At 39.3% G+C, this 22,500-nt stretch overlaps 1 protein-coding gene across 2 annotated transcripts in view; it reads right to left on the bottom strand.

Annotated features, from left to right (window-relative positions):
• Nucleotides 1–4,617: 4,617 nt before the first annotated feature.
• Nucleotides 4,618–22,500, bottom strand: part of fam117bb (family with sequence similarity 117 member Bb) — a 93,188-nt gene continuing 75,305 nt past the window's right edge. The window contains exons 3-4 of one of the 2 annotated variants that reach the window (XM_057335250.1): nucleotides 9,452–9,544; nucleotides 4,618–4,915 (exon numbers count right to left, since the gene is read on the bottom strand). In XM_057335250.1, coding sequence (XP_057191233.1) covers nucleotides 4,667–4,915; nucleotides 9,452–9,544 — 342 coding nt within the window. In that variant the 3' untranslated portion in view covers nucleotides 4,618–4,666. The remainder of the gene's footprint in view (nucleotides 4,916–9,451; nucleotides 9,545–22,500) is intronic. The other variant, XM_057335251.1, reaches the window with a different exon arrangement.

The following is a 22,500-nucleotide window of genomic DNA, read 5'->3' as shown; positions in this document are numbered from 1 at the left end:
CAACAAAAGTAATTTAAAAAAATGAAATATACACCTTACAGTTAAGTGTTTTAAAACTTTTAAACGTTACTGTATATTAATGTGAGCTTTCCTGTAACTCAATACTGACAGGATCCAATACACTATTCACTTTTGATAAAAGCATCTGACTAATCCACAAACTTTTACACAGTCTTACTAACATAGTAAATATTGCATCCAAATGCAAAAAACACTATTACAAATGCTGCTGCTATTTCAAATACTACCAAATGTTGAAAAAAGTTTGACTAGATTCAAATGATCAGCATAGCTTTTCCTGGCTGTTTTACAAAACACTAGCCAAACAAATAATTTTCACAGTGCACAGCAGACAGCTGTGAAGTTACATCTAAAGGTGTTCAAGCGTTGATCTCAAATCAGTATTCTTGTCCAGTCACGCCCGTGAATGGTTTGGTGTTTTGTTCAACAGAGGGGCTGAGTACAGTTTAGAGGATTAAACACAAAAGATGAATACAGTGAGACGACAGATGGTGCTTGAGCCCGCCACATGCACTTAAAAAAAGGTCCCAGCCGCATAACGGGCCTCTGAAACACACATCCAGCAGGATGGACAGAGTGTGGTCTTTAATTGACTGGCTGGCAGCTATAGTACAGTAAAGACCAGGCGTGCGGCACATTCGCCACATGCTGGACTAATTCATAGACAAAAAAAAAGAGAGACAGCGAGAAAAAGACTAAGGGTGAGGTAGGGAGGGGTGAAACCGAGCGAGAGGGAGACATGGTAGAGCGAGAGGCCACAGTAATTTATTCACTGTTTCTGTCTTTATGAAGAGAGCTCTTTCACTCCGAAACAGCCTTCGAGCTTGCACCTGGCCCTGCCAAATAGGACCAGTGTGTAAAGTACACACATGCACCATGACATGCTTTCATGCGCCACCATGCATAGTCACAAACAAACACGCTCGCAGCATGAGAGAACAGGACTGGGCTGAACAACTATACAGACATTCTAAACCAAAGAAATAAAAATAAACTAGGGATGCTTTAAAAATACCAGCTAACAAAAAACTATGAAATAGTTGAGTACCAACACATGGATACATGTTGTGGTTAAAATTTCTGCACTTGTACTTCGAGGAAATTTGATGCAGGATTCGTGTGTAATAACCTTATGCATAAAAACCTGCATGTACAGTGGCTTGCAAAAGTATTCATCCCCCTTCATTTTATTCACATTTTGTTATGCTGCTGCCTTATCTTAAACTACTTTAAATGATTGTTTTTTTACATTAATCTACACTCCATGCACAATAATGACAAAACAAAAAACTGATTTTTGACAGCTTTGCAAATTTATTAAAAATAAAAAACAAAAATAAGTACATTGCATAAGTATTCATACCCTCAACTCAGAAAATGGTTATAACGCCTTTACAGACTTAAATCTTTTTGGGTTGGATGGAGATCATCAGTAGACAGTAGGGATGTAACGGTATTGTAAATATCGAAGTATCGCGATAGCATTTTTTTTCGATACTATCGTGGTCGCATGACGATAGATCTTCCAGGTAGAGTGTAGTTTTTTCAGCCGAATGGAGCGAGTTGAGGGAAGCGGGAACTACAATTCCCATCAACCCATGCGTGCCCATCATCCTCTGCGCTCTGCTGCCGCCCGCTACAGATCAAGTTGAGCGAAAGTGGCGGATGCCGCTAGTGGCATAGAAACGGATTTACAAATTGTTGAAGCTAGGGCTGGGCGGAATGACGGAATATTCCGTTACCGCGGAATAAAATGTCAACCGTAAGAGATTTTTCTATTCCGTGTATTCCGCGGAATGTAAATAAGTAGGCGTGGTTAACTCGGCGCTCTGCAAATTAGGCGCTATTCTGAAAAAAACTACTGAATTAATCCACCCGTAACAAATGAACGTATCAAACATTCTTTTGACCTTCTTTCAGTCTGTAGTTTAGTGATCCGCTCCAGTCCGGCGCTTCTCTCACCCGCAGTGCTCGTGCAGGGATCTGCGCCAGCATTTAAAAAAGCTCATTCTCAACACGTATTTCAGAAGTCAGGTTGTTTTGAAAAGCTGTTAATAGTTTTATAAAGTTTAACTTAAGGCGAGCCAAGTTGAAACTTGCGTTGAAATGCGCGATGATGCTCGCGAGCGCGTGAGCGCTTTGATGTGACGCGCTTCTACCTCCAGTTTTGGGAGACGCGTGAGGAGTCACCAGAGACTCGCAGTGCAAAAACAAGCCCGAGAATAAACAAACCTAAAGACAGAGAGTCGCAACACACTAAAAGTGCTCATCTAATAGAGAGTGAAGAGCGATAAAGACCTACAGTACAGACCCCATGAACACCAGTTTAGTCATATACTGTACTCTCATTGTTTGTGCATATTCATACTTTATTGTTATATATGTTGTCTATCTTCCTACTGTATACATATGATATAGCCAGAAGATAAATATGAATAAATAATACATCTGATTATCAGAACTTAATTTGATATCTTTAGTACATTTTCATAACTTACCTACATTTTAACTATGGTGAGCATTTAAATGAACTGTAATAAATAAATTAGTTAAATCAATCTAAGAAAAATGAGGTATAAAATATAGAATTATAATGGGAGATTGTTTCATGAAATATATCGTTACCGTGAAATAAAATTACTCATTCCTTGAAATAGATTTTTGGCCATTCCGCCCACCTCTAGTTGAAGCTAAAGCGAATTATAAATCGCATGTGTGGAAGCATTTCGGTTTTCCCGTAACAAGAAACGAGAAAAGGTGACGGACAGACAAAAAACAATATGCAGACACTGCCAGACTGCGGTGAAGTACAATTCGGGGAATACGACTAATATGAAGAGCCATTTGTTACATCACCCCGAAAAGTTTCATGATGATATGAGGAGAAAAAAAAATAGCAGTGAGTGAAGCAGTGAATGAGGCGAGTACCTGACTGGTTGTGAGTTGTTAAAAGTTGACAAACAACTCAAACTTTTTTCATTTTAATTTTTTCATGTTTCATGTTCTCAATTTTTATGTTATTAATTTTTATGCTATTATATTACTGTTCTTTGCACTTTAAAATTACCTAATCTAAAAATAATAAATGTGATCTTTGTTCAATCATAGTTTAATAAACACTTATGCCACATTTTTCCAAGTCTTCATTTGTTTTGTTTTTTTTCTGCACAAAATTCAATAAATATCATATCGTAGTCTTCATATCGAGGTACTATTGTATCGTGAAATGTTGATACCGTTACATCCCTAGTAGACAGACATTTTCAGGTTTCTACAGAGATGTTCAGTTGGGTTCAAGCACTAGCTGGGCCACTCAAGGACATAGACAGAGTTGTCCATAAGCCACTCTTGCATTGTTTTAGTTGTGTGCTTAGGATCATTGTCATGTTGGAGAATGAACCTTCTGCCATGTCCGAGGTTCTGAATGTTCTAGGCTAGGTTTTCATGATCATTATCTCCGTATTTTGTGTACAGTCCCTGAAGCTGAAAAACACCCCCACATCATGATGCTGTTTCCACTACACTTTACTGTTAAGACGGTATTGTACAGGTGTTGAGCAGTGCTTGTTTTTCTCCAGACATGATGCATGAATCTGAGATTCATCAGACCAGAATATCTTGTTTCTGAGAGTTTGAAAGATTCGTTGAAGTACGTTTTTGCATATTTCAAGTTTCCATGCGTCTTCACTGAGCAAAGGCTTGAGTCTGGCCACTAAGCCATAAAGCCCAGATTGGTGGAGTGTTGCAGTGATGTTTGTCCTTCTGTAAGTTTCTCCCATCTCCATACAGTATATGATCATGGAACTCAACCAGAGTAATCATCAGCTTCTTGGTCACCGCTCTAACAAAGACCCTTCTCCATCGATGGCTCAGTTTGGACAGGAGGTCAGCTCAAGTAAGAGATCTGGTGGTTCCAAACCTCTTTCATTGAGGATAAATGGAGGCTACATGCTTCTGTGAACCTTCAATACACCAGATTTTTTTTCAGAAGTCTTCCCCAGATCTGTGCCTTGATACAATCCTGTCTCAAAGCTCTACTGGCAGTTCTTTTGACCTCATGTCTTGGTTTTTACTTTGATATGCATTTTCAGCTGTTGCACCCTTTATAGAGAGGTATGTGCCGCTCCAAATCATACTTATTCAATTGAATTTGGCACAGGTTAACTCCACTCGAAGTGTATAAACATCAACAAGCAAAACTAATGCTTCTGAGCTAAATTTCAAGTGTCCCAGAAAAGGGTATGAATACTAATGCAATGTATTTACTTCAGTTTTTAATTTTTAATAAATTTGCAAAGTTGTCACAAACCTGTTTTTTTGTTTTGTCATTATTGTGCATGGAGTGTATATTAATGTAAATTATTTTTTAATTTAAAGTAGTTTAAGATAAGGCAGCAACATAACAAAATTTGAATAAAATGAAGGGGATGAATACATTTGCAAGCCACTGTATAAAAATTTTGTCAGAAGAAATAAATCATTCTTTGTTTTTTGTAACATACAATCAAATCGATCAAAATAATTGCATTGCTTGTATATTTATAAAGTTTTACTACATTTGTAAAAATGCAAAACAATATTTAAACATATTTTTGTAGCACTGCAATAATGTTTCCAGAATTATTGGGTTTGGCTGTGAATGTTTTCATTTCATTGCATCCCTAAAAAAAAATATCCACCTATGTACAACAGACTGACCCAAAAACCCTTCTCTTTCTCTTGGTAACAGACAACACAACACCTCAATCTCCTCCATCTGCGTCTGCTGGATAGAACTCACCAGTGATTGGCTTATAGCAGTGTGGTTGCCATTGAAGGGAGATTTGCGGTCCTTTTCGCGATGGTGACGGCTACTGTGTTTACTGCGCTGGAGCTGCTGCCTCAACTTTACAATCTGAAACACAGAGACAGAGATTATCAGGACAGAGTTTCTCAACTACTGTCACTCACAACAAAGCTCTCACAGAATCACATTGAAGGAATCTCTTTAGTTAGTTAGTTGGTTGGTCAAAAAAGTGTGCAAGAGTATGCATCTCATGGCTGTATTCTCTAACATCCTTCATACCTACACATCATCTCTCACTTTACCCTTTCTCAACAGCCTAGGGGTAAGAAAGATGATACAGGTGAGGAATGGGATCGGACATCGGGTGTAAACTCAGGCTTGAGTCAGTCAACAGTGTCTATGAGCAAAGCACTTAATGAGTTACTCTAATCTCACCTGTAGCCTCCAGCAGCAACACAAGTCCCACAGAAACATATCTGAGCGGGCATAATGGGTCCATGTGGGGTTTTTTTGGTGTGTGACTGTGGTGCAAGGTGTATTTAGGTCAACCGAATGAAGTGCTTGGACCAGAAACTTTAGCTTTGTTTCAAAACTAAGTGAGCAAACTCACTGACTACTAAACAGACAGCTGCTTTCCACACAAAAGACTCGAATGTTAATATTGTCCTGTGATGAGAGGGGTCCAGCAATACATGTCATGAGCTTATCTGGGTTGCCTTCTTCTGTGAAGGATACAATCAATGCTTTTTTTGGCATAAGCAACATATGAAGTTATATAGTGTTGAGATCTCATTCAGATCTCATCTAGCTATAAATGTTTTCTCTGTAGGCACACCTACAGTGGGTTTCTAAACATTGTGGGGACTTAATGATTTTTGTACTGTACAAAGTGTATGTTCTATGCCCTAACCCTCACCACTAATTTATTTTTACATTTTAAATAAGCATCATTTAGTAAATTTAAAAACAGTTTGGTTGCTCAGACTTTGACCATTCTTGAAGGGAAACCACCATGCATATAACCCCATAATGTATAAAACCTGTACATACAAACACTTACTAACACAGTTCTCAGACTTTACAGCCGACAGATACATACAGTAATAGATGAACACATGTATACATAAGATCAATACTCCTTTGCTTTTAAAGTAGGGCTGTCATCTCTAGGGAAGATATCTTTAGTTATCGTGTCCAAAATAATTCACGGAAAACATATCACAATATCTATTTAAATGTAGTTTCTAAACATGAACAAATAATGTTATCAGCTAAATTCACCTGTAATTTCATTTTATTTTGTGTTTTCCCCTTTTTTGAACAACAACTTACACTTAAAATGTGAGTGTAAGAATTAGAGAGTTTGTTACCACTGTGGCAAAACTTATCCATTGCAAAATGATTTATGATATTATCATGATATGGTCTATGATATTATGGTAATTGTTCGGTACAGTATTTTGTGAAACCCCACCCCCACACTAAAGATACTAAGGACGGGCATTTTTCAATAATTTCATATTTGAATATATATATTATTTTTATAAGTTAATAAAGTTTTTATTTAGTCACAATTTCACATCAAGCTTATAATTATCTTTAAATATTATCCTTTATATAGGGTTTTTTTAATGTTGAAAAAATTTGCAACATTGAAAAAAATCATACATCTACACGGAGTGAAATCATACAAAAACAATACAAAACGCAATGTATATTGACAGTCTGTCATATATTGTTATCTTGTTTATTTTGTTTTACGTGCTCTTGATAAGATAAACAAGCATATAGGCCTATTTTACTCTGGTGAAATAGTTCCTCAGCCTGTTAACAAGCTGACAGCGGAGAAAACTCACTGCTCTTCTAACTCCCGGTAACAAAACCCAGATCTGACTAAACATCTGGCTTTATTATTTATAATGTTGATAATAAATAAAGCAAACGGGCTTGATACCTCCATGCTGACTGTTAATATCCTAAAAAATACCCGCAATAAAAACAGAGTGATTGTAGTGCTTGTGACCATCATCTGAGGAAGATATTTACTCATCCTGCTGATCACCACCACATATAATGAATAAATGTAAATATTGTTTTCTTTGTCGTTTCATGGTCAGTGTCTGTCTTGTTTAGCTTTGCATTGCATTTGCATCAATAAATAATATCAACTAAGGTAACTAAGGAATTACAGCGCATTTTTAAAAAAAAACATCCCTGCATGCAAATTTATTTATAGGCTATAGCTTGAAGGCGACGACCCTATTTGAACTTCTTAGGAGGAAAATACAGGCTTTTAGGTATGGAAAAAGGTACCAGTCTTATGTTAAGGTGAAATTCATTAATATTAGTTGCAGTGAAATGTTCTTTTTCATGTTTCAAGTTAGCAATACTTAATATTTTTTAACGAACAAATATGTATTTACCAATAACAAATAAACGAATTACTGTTAACGTTGGTATTTTTATACCTAATGTAAGTTATGTTAACGAATTCTGTGACTTCTGTGTTTTAAACATTTTAATATGGTGATGTGAGCCGAGCATAACACGCAATCTGGGCAGCCACCGGTGTGTAAACTTAAAATATTTAATATTTTGCAATTTTGCGATCTGAGTGAACAAAGATTTAGGAACACATACAAATGAACATACAAACATACAAATTTTTTATATTTTCTGTATCAAATCATTTCAGATGAAGCGTTAAATAAGATGAGACAACTCTAATAAGGTCTTCTTTAGTGGTAACTGCCGCAGTTTTTTATTCTTATGAAAAATATGAATATTCAAATAGCATTTTTAATTGTCTAATAATTATTGCCTATCGAATATTCGAACATTCGTGCACGTCCCTAAAAGATACCATGAAATGATATTAAGAGTTTTGCTGCTTTTAATCTGTCTATTACACTTGGACCCCATCTTCGAATATTGATGACTCATCTTGCACTACATACACTTTTGTCCAATCAAATGCTCTCTCTGAGTATGTCCCTGCCCTTATGTCACCTGCAACTAGTTAGCAAGTATCAAATCACAGTTAATGGCTGTTAACTGTTTTTTAAAAGGGCTAAGGCGCTCCACCCAAACAGGAAAGAAGGCTGCAGTCATTTCACTGGATCTTTACAGCATCACAGCTAAAAATATGACAGCTAAAACTAGTGTTGTCAAAAGTACCGGTACTTCGGGTCCAAGTCGGTACCTAAAAATAAAAAAGTTGTCGGTACCTAATTTTCATAAGACCCGGTACCACCGACGTACCGGGTCAACCGGGTACTGATGCTCTGTCTGACAGGTTGTCAGTCGGAAACTTTTTATAGACGCAATAAGACGTGATGAGCGGATAAACGTGGCCCCGATCCACAAGAGATGCGCACAGAAATACTTCAGATTAAAGTCATATCACGAAGAAAACGAACAGAGTTTTGTGGTGAAAGGAGGAAACATCCGGATTTAAATTAACAAGTTCAAGCGGTAAGTTTCAAATTCTGTTCGCGTTTGCATTATGAATGTTGTAGCGTATGTTACATTTAAAGGTTACGTTAAAATAAACGTCCCTGTTTGCGTGTTAATTTGTTTGCGCCAATGCTAATCCAGTCAAGTGTCCTTATTAACCATTTAATGCTTTTATAACTGTAATGGGGTAAAATAAATGGGAGGACAGGGTGGGGTTTACAGTACATATTTTATTTAGGCCTATCTGAAATCTATGTGCTAGAAAACTATCATACTAACTATATGACTAGCAATGTGTGTGTCTTGGATAGATACTGTAACTCTATTAGGTTTAAAAATCCACATTTAAACTAAAGAAAAATATATCTGTTGCATTTATTATTTTAATATACAGTTACCTTAATGTAAGTAATCTTGCGTAAATGCAGTATAAAAACGGAGGTTTGTTTTAATATTGCATATGCATGTTTATTCAGTAAGTTGACTTACTGAAGTTTATTCTATTTGTTTTATACAGCAGCAGACTGAGGAGGATGTTCATCAGCATCAGCAGAGAGCACACAACAGTTTCAGCAACAATTAACTTATACTTCATGTATACAAAATGGAATTGCTTTCTATACATTTATATTAACAATGAGCTTTATTAATAAAATTGGTTCGATTAGCATGTACTGGTGTTTTGCTTTGGTACCGAAATTGGTACCGAGAACCGTGGAATTTTACTGGTATTGGTACAGACTACTGAAATTTTGGTACCGTGACAACACTAGCTAAAACAAAACTGGAAAAAACTTAGCGGTGGACAACCAGACCATCTTGATCTCTTATAAAGAACGACAACAAAGGGAGGAGAAACATGATATGGTATAAATGCTGAATAGACAACAGTTTATAAAGCTGCTAGAGGATGTGACCGGGCAATGAAGGGTGAACACACACACATGCTGGAGGAAGGGAGGGTGTAATGCGTGGTGACAAGACTGCTTCTGGTTCACTAGAGCCTGCAAATAACATGATATTGACACAGCCTCCCCACCCAACATATCCAATGGCCCTGTCTACTCATCCACAGTCTCACACGGGGGAAATGAAAGACAACAAGGGGGTCCAGCCCCGGCCATGCTACCACTGAATGTAACATAGCGCGGGGGAGGAGAGGAGATCAGACCCTAAACGCGTCCTGACCTCTTTAAGCTGGTCAGTGCTGCCGCAGGAGGCTGAGCGTTTGTGACAGCCCCTCTTCTTCTGTCCGCATTCATCGGCCCAGGCGCTGGGGGTCTGCAGAGAGAGACATATGAGACCATCAGACATGAATGTGAGAGAAAACTTCTAGCTGAAGTTACATGTCTGAAGTAACTTGGCAGGTGTGGCACAAAGCACATTCTGGACCCTGCTCTTGCTTGCTATATGGTTCGAGAGCAAGAAAAGAGATATCTCCACTGCTAATGTTTTACGACCATATCAAAGGCCTGTCTAGTCTGCGCTTTAAATTAATTCATGCACCATCTCACAAAAAGACCCCTGACAGGAGAGATCATCCTCACCCACACACAGAAACATGAACACATGCACCAAAAGAACCGAAAGAAACAGAAAAATGCAGAGGGGTGGTAAATCTATATTGGGATTGTTTTCCTGCAAACCAAACGCTTAATGCTCATCTATACAGATACTTTGGATGGCGTAACCATCCTTGCAAACGTCCTTTGCTTTGAGAAGTGTGCGGGGTGCAGGACTGCTGTTGCGGAGAACCCTTTCAGAAAATGTGCTGAGAAGATTGAAGTCTCAGGAGTGAAATAGTGTGATGTGTCTCTTGAAAAGATAAAAAATATAAACAGCACACACTCTCCAGCAAGACAAAATCAAGACAAGAGTCTTTAAAACATAGACACATCCATTTTGACAGCACTTAAATTTAATGTATGACTCTGCTGTCTGTTTGAATTGATTACAAATGAGCTAATACAATATTTCAAATCAATATTGTATGTCCAATTATTTACACATTGGGCAAACAGCAAGTAATAGGCAAGACAATGTACAACCACCAGCCAGCAGTTATGACAAAATAAAATCCTTCAGGGTGATACAAGCCACTATCTGGATTTATTTTGTGACAAATGGACATTCTCCTCCCATATAGATCCATTCAGGGCTCTACACCTAATTTTATACTGTTAAGTAAATAATATAAATTTTCTACCTGTTGAATGTTCAATTTGGACATACTTAAACAACTAAATAGTCCTTGTTCATGTTTTTAGAACTCAGAACTTTTAACTATTAAAACTTTCTATTAAAGCTACAGTTTGTAAAAACTGCCGCTAGAGGGCGCACGATCAAAACAACAACAACGACGCTGTGAAGGAGCGTGGAATGATGGGATCTGTCTTCAACTCCACCGCGGATGGCCATCAATCACTGCAAAGTCCTATTGTTGAAAAAACAACATGTGCTGAAGATGTTACAATTTGCCAAAGAACACATTGACTGGCCTAAAAAGAAATGGTGCAATATTTTGTGGACTGATGAAAGCAAGATTGTTCTTTTTGGGTCTAGGGGTCGCAGACAGTTTGTCAGACGACCCCCAAACACTGAATTCAAGCCACAGTACACTGTGAAGACAGTGAAGCATGGTGGCGCAAGCATCATGATATGGGGATGTTTCTCATACTATGGTGTTGGGCCTATTTATCGGATTCCGGGGATCCTGGATCAGTTTGAGTACATTAAAATACTTAAAGAGGTCATGTTGACTTATGCCGAAGAGGAACTGCCCTTGAAATGGGTGTTTCAACAAGACAACGACACCAAACACACCAGTAAGCAAGCAGCATTTTGGTTCCAGACCAACAAGATTAACGTTATGGAGTGGCCAGCCAAATCTACAGACCTTAATCTAATAGAAAATTTATGGGGTGACATCAAAAACGGTGTTCCTGAGGCAAAACCAAGAAATGCAGAGGAATTGTGGTCTGTAGTGCAATCGTCCTGGTCTGGAATACCTGTTCACAGGTGCCAGAAGTTGGTTGACTCCATGCAACACCGATATGAAGCAGTTCTCAGAAACCGTGGCTATACAACTAAATATTAGTGCAGTGATTCACAAGAACGCTAAATCTTCAAGCATTTTTCATTTTATACAGTAAATGTTTGTACAGTAAAACATTCCTTTTTCTTCACTTTCTGTAGAGTAATAACAAATTTGATACTTTTTTCTTCATGATTTAGAATAGAATATGCAGTGTTCCCAATGCATTTGTGTATTGAAATAAAAGTAATTATAAGGATTTTGAGCTTTACTCAGTTTTTTAAACAAACTGCTATTATTTTGAACACAACTGTAGCTAATGCATGACTCTGGTTTGAACTTGACTTTCTTCTTGCTAAACTGACGGGAACCACAAACAAGAGAACAGCAGCTCTGACAAAGCAGTGAAAGTTTTGTATGGGCAAAGTGAGAGAGAATTTTACTTGCCCGACCGGACAAGTAACTTGAAAAAAAAATAAAAGTGCGACATACATAGAATAATAAAATAGGTGCAGCATTAGACAGAGCTGCATGTTTGTGTGAAGTGCGTTTGTCGTGGTTGTGCTTGTTTGTGTGTGACAATAATTAGAGTCCATGTACGTTAACTAGATGGGTACACCAAATCCTATTATTTAAAAGTCCTCTGGCTGTTCTACGTGTCTGAGTGAATTATGTGCATAGATTAACATAAAACACAAGTGTAGGTCGAGGATTTCAGAATCAGAATCAGAAGAGCTTTATTGCCAAGTGTGCTTGCACACACACAAGGAATTTTCTTTGGTGTTGGAAGCTTCTAGTACAGACATTCAACACAATGGCAATACAAATATAATAAGATTTACAGTCTAAAAGATTCTAAAATATGCATATACTGTATAAAATAAAAGACTATTGTACAGAAAATGGGGGATAATAACATATAAGAGACATTGTACAGGGTAGTATATACATATTAACAGATTGTATGTACACTTGTGCAAATGGATAATGTTGTAAGTAGAGGTAGTGTTACATACAGTACATGTAGAAATAAAATGTACATATAATAAGGCACTATAGTGCACACTATAGGAGTAGTGAAAGTGGAATATTGCTCTTAAGGAGCAGTTATCTGTTTAGGAGGGAGATTGCCTGGGGGAAGATTTAGCTCCGTCTGCACTGTATGAGGATATGAACACATGAACTTCATCTCCAGAGTTGCTCTGAGAGTTTATTTTATGAGCGTTTTACTGTTTGAGTGAAACTATCTGCAAACACACAAAAACTCAAGCGTCTTCCCGAAGACCCATCAAAATAAAAGTCCTGTTAAATTGAACACTGTAGTGTACTATAGTATTTGCTATTGAAAATTGTAGTGCCCTTGTAGTAAATTGATAAACACTGTATAATATAGTAAAGTTCAAAAACACTATAGTATCTAAGAATATTACTGCAGTTTACTATAGTAAATACTATAGTATACTACAGTAATTTATGTGGACAAATACACCACTATTGTATAGTAAAAAATTAAAAACACAGAACTTTAGGTACAAACAAATTTAGGTAAACTAAAAATGATATGGCCTTAATTTATCCATCTGTATGTAAAATTAATGGCATTTGTCATTTACCTGCCTATTCATGATGAACTGCACTTGCATATTTTTTTTTTACATTTACATTTAGTAATTTAGCAGACGCTTTTATCCAAAGTGACATACAAAGTAGGGGAAAAACAGTAGAAGCAATTTGTGCAACAAAAGTACAACAATGCATGGTTGCAGTATAACTGGTCTCAGTCAGCCTATCACAGTATATGAAGCTAAGATTTTTTTTGGGGGGGGAATAGGAAAGTAGAAAAGTAGAAGACTGTGCTAATGGGTTAGATGTTGATGGAAGAGTGGCAAGAGGGATCTTGTGGCAAGAGGGAGATCGTTCCAGAGTCGTGGAACACATCCGGAGAAAGTGTGTGAGAGTGATTTTTTCCCTTTGTGGGACGGCACCACAAGACGTTGTTCGATTGGATGCGAGTGACTATAGGGAGCCAGTGCAATCTAACGAAGAGAGGAGTGATGTGCGCTGCTGCATTCTGGATCATCTGAAGAGGTCTGGTTGTACAAGCTGGAAGACCAGCCAGAAGAGCATTGCAGTAGTCCAGACTGGACAGGACAAGACCCTGGACAAGAACTTGCGTAGCATGCTCAGACAGGAAAGGTCTAATTCTCCTAATATTGTAGAGGATGAATCTACAGGACCGGGTGGTGCTGGCAACATGATCAGCGAAGTTCAGCTGATCATCAATTACCACTCCCAGGTTTTTGGCCATTCTGGAAGGAGTAATGGTTGATGAAGCTAGTTGGATGGAAAGGTCGTGCTGAGTTTTCTGGTCGGCCGGGATCACGAGCAGTTCAGTTTTTGCAAGTTCAGCTGCAGGTGATGGTCCTTCACCCAGAGTGAGATGTCATGCAGGCATGCCGAGATGCGCTCAGAAACCGTTGGATCATTAGGCTGAAATGACAGGTGGAGCTGTGTGTCATCTGCATAGCAGTGATAGGAAAAGTCATGTTTCCAAATGACAGAGCCTAGGGACGTTGTGTATATGGAGAAGAGCAGCGGTCCAAGAACTGAGCCCTGGGGTACCCCTGTAATGAGATGCTGGGATTCAGAGACCTCACCTCTCCAGGATACTCTGAATGACCTATCCGAGAGGTAAGACTCGAACCACCATAGGGCCGGTCCAGATACACCCATAGTCTTGAGGGTCGACAGGAGAATGTGGTGGTTGACAGTGTCAAAAGCAGCAGATAGATCCAGGAGGATGAGCACAGTTGATTTAGAGGCCGCGCTTGCCAGTCTCAGAGCTTCGATGACTGAGAGCAGTGCAGTCTCGGTGGAATGACCGTTTTTGAAACCAGACTGGTTGCTGTCCAAGAGGTTGTTCTGTGTAAGAAATGAGGAGAGCTTGTCAGCTACCACACGCTCAAGGGTTTTTGCAATGAAGGAGAGGAGAGATACTGTCTGTAGTTTCCTAGCAGTGCAGGATCAAGGGTGGGTTTCTTCAGTAGCGGGGTTATACGGGCCTCCTTAAAAGCCGAGGGAAATGTACCAGTGGTGAGAGAAGAGTTGATAATGTGGGTCAGAGCGGGGACAACTGATGGAGAGATGGCCTGAAGTAGATGGGTTGGTACGGGATCTAGCGGGCAGGTAATCGGGTGGTTAGATGCAATGACCTTGGAATCGTCAGCTTGAGACAGGAGAGAGAAAGAGGGGAGCGAGCAGGCTTCGGGAGTTTGTGCATGTTCAGGCACGGCACAGTGAACTGACTGCTGATGATTGTAGTTTTCTCTACAAAGAAAGATGCAAAATCGTTTGCCGTCAAGTCCGATGAAGGTGGGGGGGTAGCAGGCAAAGAAGAGCAGAGAAGGTTTTGAAGAGGGTACGAGGGTCAGGTGAGCTGTTGATTTTTGTGCGGTAGTACTGAGTTTTGGCGGAGGTGACATCAGCGGAGAAAGAAGAGAGGAGAGATTGATAGAGACAGAGGTCAGCAGGATCATTAGATTTTCGCCATTTCCTCTCAGCAGATCTGAGCTTGGCGCGATGCTCTCAGAGAACATTGGATAACGAGGGGGCAGATGGGCTAGCGCGGGCTGGTCTAGATGTAAGAAGGCATAAGTTGTCCAAGCAGGATGTTAGAGTGGAGCAAAGAGTGTCGGTGGCACTGTTTGTATTCAGTAGAGAGAGCTGTTCATGGGGAGGGAGCATGGAGGAGACCTCTGAGGATAAGCGGGAGGGAGAAAGTGTGCGTAGGTTACGTCGGAATGCGACCAGTGGGGACGGGTGTGTTGCATCTGGTGAATTTAGGTCGAGATCCAAAGTGACGAGGAAATTATCAGATGTGTGCAGCGGGATGACCTGGGCGTGATTAGTGGAGCAGTGGCGTGTGTAGATAAGATCCAGCTGATTACCAGACTTGTGGGTTGGTGAAGTAGGAGGTCAAACGACGCAGTCAGGTTGTTGAAGTCGGCAGCCTGTGGTTTTCCAAGATGGATGTTGAAATCTCCAAGAAGTACCACCAGAGGAGTACCATCCTCTGGGAAGTATGAGAGAAGTAGATCCAACTCTTCCAGGAAATGTCCAAGCTCACCTGGGGGACGATAAATGACTACAGCATGAATTTTAACAGGGTGGGTGATAGTTACAGCGTGAGACTCAAAGGAGCTGTTGTCACATGCGGGTGCTAGCTGCTTGAATTTCCAATCATTAGGGATAAGTAGACCGGTTCCTCCACCTCTCCCTGATGTGCGTGGGCTGTGGGAGAAAGTGTAATTATAGGAGAGGGCTGCCAGTGTGGCAGTGTCCTCTGGTTTGATCCATGTTTCAGTAAGTGCTAGTAGAGAGAGACCAGAATTGTTTAGCAAAGCTTGTAATGAAATCTGCTTTGTTTACCGCAGATTGGCAGTTCCATAAGACAATAGGAAAAATAGTTGAGACAGTTGTGGATGCTGAAAGAGTGCACAGATTATTAGCATTGCGTTGCCTTTGGCATGGTGCAGGTGCTTTACGAGTTGTAGTAATAGTAGGGATATCAAAACACATGGTGAGAAGGGGAGAGTAAGAAATATACAAGACAAATATCAGAAGAGAGTAAATAAAGTGCAATAGTCGAAGTGCAAAAAACGTAATACTGAAGTGCCTTGTCGGTGTCCTTGCTCGGTGGAGTCGCGCAGGTAGACTCTTCGCTCTTTACACTCTTCGGTCTTCACACGACCGCTTTCCGGCGGTGGTTAATCACACTTAAGTACCCGTCTGAATCACGTACAGTGGCTTGAAAAAGTGTTCACACCCCCTTCATTTTATTCACATTTTGTTATGCTGCTGCCTTATCTTAAACTACTTTAAATTATTATTTTTTTACATTAATCTACACTCCATGCACAATAATGACAAAACAAAAAACTGATTTTTGACAGCTTTGCAAATTTATTAAAAATAAAAAACATAAATAAGTACATTGCATTAGTATTCACACCCTCAACTCAGAAAATGGTTATAGCACCTTTACAGACTCAAATCTTTTTGGGTATGATGTGAAAAGCTTTAAACATCTGCATTTGGCAATTTTCTGCCATTCTTCTCCTCAGATCCTCTCAAACTCTTGTCAGGTTGGATGGAGATCATCAGTAGACAAACATTTTCAGGTTTCTACAGAGATGTTCAGTTGGGTTCAAGCACTAGCTGGGCCACTCAAGGACATAGACAGAGTTGTCCATAAGCCACTCTTGCATTGTTTTAGTTGTGTGCTTAGGATCATTGTCATGTTGGAGAATGAACCTTCTGCCTTGTCCGAGGTTCTGAATGTTCTTGGCTAGGTTTTCATGATCATTATCTCCGTATTTTGTGTACAGTCCCTGAAGCTGAAAAACACCCCCACATCATGATGCTGTTTCCACTACACTTTACTGTTAAGACGGTATTGTACAGGTGTTGAGCAGTGCTTGTTTTTCTCCAGACATGATGCATGAATCTGAGATTCATCAGACCAGAATATCTTGTTTCTGAGAGTTTGAAAGATTCGTTGAAGTACGTTTTTGCATATTTCAAGTTTCCATGCGTCTTCACTGAGCAAAGGCTTGAGTCTGGCCACTAAGCCATAAAGCCCAGATTGGTGGAGTGTTGCAGTGATGTTTGTCCTTCTGTAAGTTTCTCCCATCTCCATACAGTATATGATCATGGAACTCAACCAGAGTAATCATCAGCTTCTTGGTCACCGCTCTAACAAAGACCCTTCTCCATCGATGGCTCAGTTTGGACAGGAGGTCAGCTCAAGTAAGAGATCTGGTGGTTCCAAACCTCTTTCATTGAGGATAAATGGAGGCTACATGCTTCTGTGAACCTTCAATACACCAGATTTTTTTTCAGAAGTCTTCCCCAGATCTGTGCCTTGATACAATCCTGTCTCAAAGCTCTACTGGCAGTTCTTTTGACCTCATGTCTTGGTTTTTACTTTGATATGCATTTTCAGCTGTTGCACCCTTTATAGAGAGGTATGTGCCGCTCCAAATCATACTTATTCAATTGAATTTGGCACAGGTTAACTCCACTCGAAGTGTATAAACATCAACAAGCAAAACTAATGTTTCTGAGCTAAATTTCAAGTGTCCCAGAAAAGGGTGTGAATACTAATGCAATGTACTTATTTATGTTTTTTATTTTTAATAAATTTGCAAAGCTGTCAAAAATCAGTTTTTTGTTTTGTCATTATTGTGCATGGAGTGTAGATTAATTTAAAAAAAAAATAATTTAAAGTAGTTTAAGATAAGGCAGCAGCATAACAAAATGTGAATAAAATGAAGGGGGTGTGAACTTTTTCAAGCCACTGTAGCTGAATTCAGCAGGACACGCCTCCAAATAACACGCAATAAACAAGCAAAAACCAGCACGAGTGAGAACAAATGCGAGAACAAGAGCGAGAACAAACGCGACTTCAACACGTGACACGACGGTCGTAAACAAACAAAGGAGTGTTTTCTAGCAACGACACTGCGCTACTCTGAACGAGACAAGAATGAAATACACTTACGTCATCATTTTTTTAATGATGACAACAGACGATTTATACTTGTGCTCCTACTGTTTGGCCTGTGCTACCAAACTTTAAACCTTTGTAGCACCTTTGTAGCAGCCTTAAAGTCACCATGCAATCAAACAGGAAAATTCTAAGTGTTTTACACAGCGTTGCAGTGATTATTATAAATGATTTATCCGCGCACCATATTATTTTTTTAAATGAATTTGCACTTGTAATCTTAAAACGTTATGCTCCTCTCCCCCTCTCAACAACAACTCTTCATCACATGACGTCAGCAACAAAAAAGAGGTAGGACTATACTGACCTGATAAAGCCCCGCCTTACAGTTTTTCTAATTTCAGAAGCTGTTTCACTCGGACACACCTCACGATACGGAAAAGAATTCAATTGCAACTTCCGTTTCATGATGACTGTAATACTAATAATAATTACGGCTTGCGTTTGTTTTATAGCAGTCACGGAGAGTAGGCCTATAACCAAATTCAGGCAGCCAAAGCGGACAATAGTTAAAATGCATAGAAGCAAACTTGACCAAGCTAAATCCGAAACAATTATATTGAGAATTCAAATAAATATATTTTTAAGTAATTTTTGTACTCGGACAAGTGAATGACAAATTTACTTGTCCGAAGGAACACATGACAATGCTTGAGTTCACTCTTAGTTTGTGAAAAAACACTTTATTTTTAACATACTTTACCATTATTCTTCACCGCAGTCTCTCTTCTCACAAAACGACCAGATTTTTCCGGTTTCTGTAAAGTCCCTCCTTCGGACATGCTCTGATTGGTCAAGCTGACCCAATCTGTTGTGATTGGTCACCTGCGAGTTTTGGCTTAACAGTCTGTTGTGATTGGTCAAGCACTCAGAGCTTCAGTGGAGAAAGTACGCTTTCCTGTGGTTGTATGCTTTCCTGTGGCTCAGTGGTTAGAGCATGGCATTAGCAACGCCAAAATCATGGGTTGGATCCCAGGGATTGCACATACTCAGAAACATATGTATAGTATATATAGTATTTGACTAACCAATAACTGTCTGGCTGTCTGTCTAAAAAAAATTGTTGTTCATTCTCTCCTTTGCGAACTCCAGCTTTAATACTCCTAGTAGCATGGCCTTGTAAACTAACGGTACTGTTTAGCGTGTTGAAAAAATGTTTATATGCTCTCCTACTTGTAAGTCGCTTTGGATAAAAGCGTCTGCCAAATGAATAAATGTAAATGTAATGTCCCGCCTTCACATACAAATAGTAATGACAATAACTCAACTCTCAACTCAACTTTATTTATATAGCGCTTTTTACAATTTTCATTGTTACAGAGCAGCTGTACATAAGACATATTGACTATAAGCTAACCAATTAAAGTTGAACCTGCAAAAACAAGAAAAAGGTGAAAACAAAGACAGACAGACATACCCACATACAAAACACTCCAAACACACAATATGCACACGTACTAACACACAGACACACATACATGGACACGCACACACACGTACACAGACAAGTACGCACACACACACACGTACACACAAAAGTACGCACACACACACACACACACACNGATCAACTGTCAGATGTATTTAGTCTGTTATTATGCTTTTGGCTATACAGTATACTGTATGATGTACCCTTAAATCCTAAGTGCTCTTTGCTCAGGCCTGACCAGATATACAATTAGATATAAAACCTTTGCCACTGCATAACACATAGTGCTGTAGTTGAGGCTATATCTAACTTTATTTAACAAGTTGTTTGGTTCAGCCTAAATCAGTTATAGAACAGTTCTTATTTATTCTATGCAGACGGATATAAAACGTGCTTCCCTGCCCTTTGTATGCACTGAGTATATATGTGAGGCCTTACAAACGCTTGCTTCAGTGTTGCCACGCCTGATAGTTCTTATGCCACCCCTTACCACCCCATAAATCATTTTCTAGATCTGCCCCTCCATATAAAACACAAACATCTGAACATTTTACATGCTGTCAGTGCTCTTGATTAAAATCTTTAACATAGCTTTATAAAAGTGAAGAATTAAAGACCTAAGAGCTTTTCACAAAGTTAACTTACTTTATTTCTTTTTTTCAACAGGTCTTGTTTCCATTCAGGGCAATTTAGGCTCGTCAGAAGGTATAATAAATCTTCTCACAGAAATGTTGTGATCTTGATTTTGAAAATCTTGAAATAATTTTATTTTTTCAATGTGAAGTGAAAAGTTTTTTAGATGTGAGTCCGTGGTTTTTGTGTGTTGTTTCAAATGCAAAAGCAATGAATCAAACTGATAGAACACATTCTGTGCTTTTGATGTAATATGAATAAAATATGAATTCATCTGGGGCCCATTTCAGAAAGGAGGTTTAGTGAAAACTCTGAGTATATTAACCAAGAAATGAGGGAAACGTCTTGGTTACGGATGAAACTTCGGTTTCCTGATGGAGGGAACAAGACGTTGTGTCGAGCCAGGAACGTCTTGGAACTGGATCCAAAACTCTAATCGAGAAAAAAAACCTCAGGAGAACCCAGGCCCAACCAGGCGATTCCAGTTCCCCTCTGGCAAAAGCTGCTGCCTCTGCACAAGCTCCAGAGAGCTTGCACAAGGCTAAATAAAATAAATAAACTTACTAATAAGGTAAATTATAGTTTAAGATTATCATTAATAATCTAATAGCATTTGAAATTTTGTGGTGAAGACGTGTCAAGTGACCGCGTCCTTCTTTATCCAGCTCTATCATCTCAGCTCTTGTCAGGTTCTCCGCTCTACCATCAGGTCAGGCCATGAACTGCATCCTGCTCGCTGTGGTAACCTTGGAACAATGAGACAAGACTGGCTGAGAGAAGAGTACTGTTCTGCACTCTTTGGTGCAACAAGTACATCAGTTGTGTTTTTGGTTCCGTTTGATCCAACTAGTGCAGCCTAAACCCTCAGAAGATTTATATTATGGAAGTCTAGTGTATGCAAGATTAAAAAGATGCGTCTTTAGTCTAGATTTAAACTGACAGAGTGTGTCTGCCTCCCGGACAGTGCAGGGAAGACTATTCCAAAGTTTAGGCGCTAGATAGGAGAAGGATCTACCACCTGCACTTGATTTTGAAATTCTAGGTATTACCAACTGACAGGACTCCTGAGAGCGTAATGCATGTGAAGGACTGTAATACAAAAGGAGTTCATTCAAGTACTGAGGAGCTAAACCATGTAGGGCTTTATAGGTAATAAGCAAGATTTTAAAGTTAATGCAATGCTTTATAGGTAACCAGTGCAAGGTTGACAGAACCGGGCTAATATGTTCATACTTTTTTGTACGTGTAAGAACTCGAGCTGCCACGTTTTGGACCAGTTGGAGTTTTTGTAATAAGCCTGCAGGGCAACCACCTAACAGTGCATTACAGTAATCTAGTCTTGATGTCATGAATGCATGAATGAACTTCTCTGCATCTGACATTGACAGCATATGACGTAGTTTAGATATATTCTTAAAATGGAAAAACGCAATTTTACAGGTGTTGGCGACGTGGCTCTCAAATGACAGATTACTATCGAATAGAACGCCAAGATTCTTTGCCGACGACGAGGGTTTTATGGAACATCCGTCAACAGTTAAGCAGTATTCTTGGTTGTTACTTATAGCAGTTTTCGGTCCAATAAGTAACACTTCTGTTTTGTCCGAGTTCAGTAATAAAATGTTGTTACTCATCCAGTTTTTTATATCGACTATGCATTCCATTATTCGATGGAACTACTGTGTTTCATGAGGCTTTGAGGAAATATAAAGTTGAGTATCATCAGCATAACAGTGAAAGCTAACTCCGTGTCGCTTTATTATATCTCCTAGAGGTAGCATGTATAATGCGAAGAGCAGAGGCCCTAAGACTGAGCCCTGTGGTAGAGCTGTAATCGGGCCTTAAAAGTTAGGCCCGACAGGGTCCGAGCCCGACAGAATTCGGCCCGAGCCCGACAAGTACATTTTGATTGACAGCTTTTTAAAAGCCCGAACCCATTTACAGCTCGACATTAGGCTATTCAAATGTGCGCACGCACACAGCTTTTGTCAAGAATGCATCATTTATACATGTTTTAACATAATTTATTAATGACTAACATAGGCTATAGGCTAGGCTTGCCGCGATAGACGGTGTTCGCGGTTATACCGGTGTTAAGTCACAACACCGTTACGTCACTTGCCCTACCGTGGCACCGTCTCTCACCGTTGTTTTGATTTTTTTTTTATTCAAATATTTAAGTAAGTAAAATAAACCATTTAGTTTAGAAGAGAACAGACACTAATTAAAAAGTGTCTAATTAAAAATTAAAATCAGCTGCGCGTGCAATGCATGCCGAGCGACAGTCACGTCGAGCGACAGTCACGTCGCAGATCAGTGGCAGGAGTCGAGCTGACTAAAAAGAAAGAGAATGGCAGACGATTCAGTTTCAAAACGCAATGCAAAAGCGCCTATTTGGCAGTATTTTGGATTCAAACCAAATGCAAACATTCAACCTGAAAATGTTAACGAAGCAATCTGCAAACTTTGCCTGACGAAGGTGGCAGCATCCGGAGGAAACACAAGTAATTTATACACACACCTTCAAGTGCACCACAAAAATGAGGCTGCCAAAATGGGCCCTGCAGCAAAAA

Source organism: Triplophysa rosa, linkage group LG6 (assembly GCF_024868665.1).
Source record: "Triplophysa rosa linkage group LG6, Trosa_1v2, whole genome shotgun sequence".
In the NCBI taxonomy this organism is placed as follows: Eukaryota; Metazoa; Chordata; class Actinopteri; order Cypriniformes; family Nemacheilidae; genus Triplophysa; species Triplophysa rosa.
Note: the sequence above shows the minus strand (reverse complement) of the source record. Positions and strands in the feature narration are given on the sequence as shown.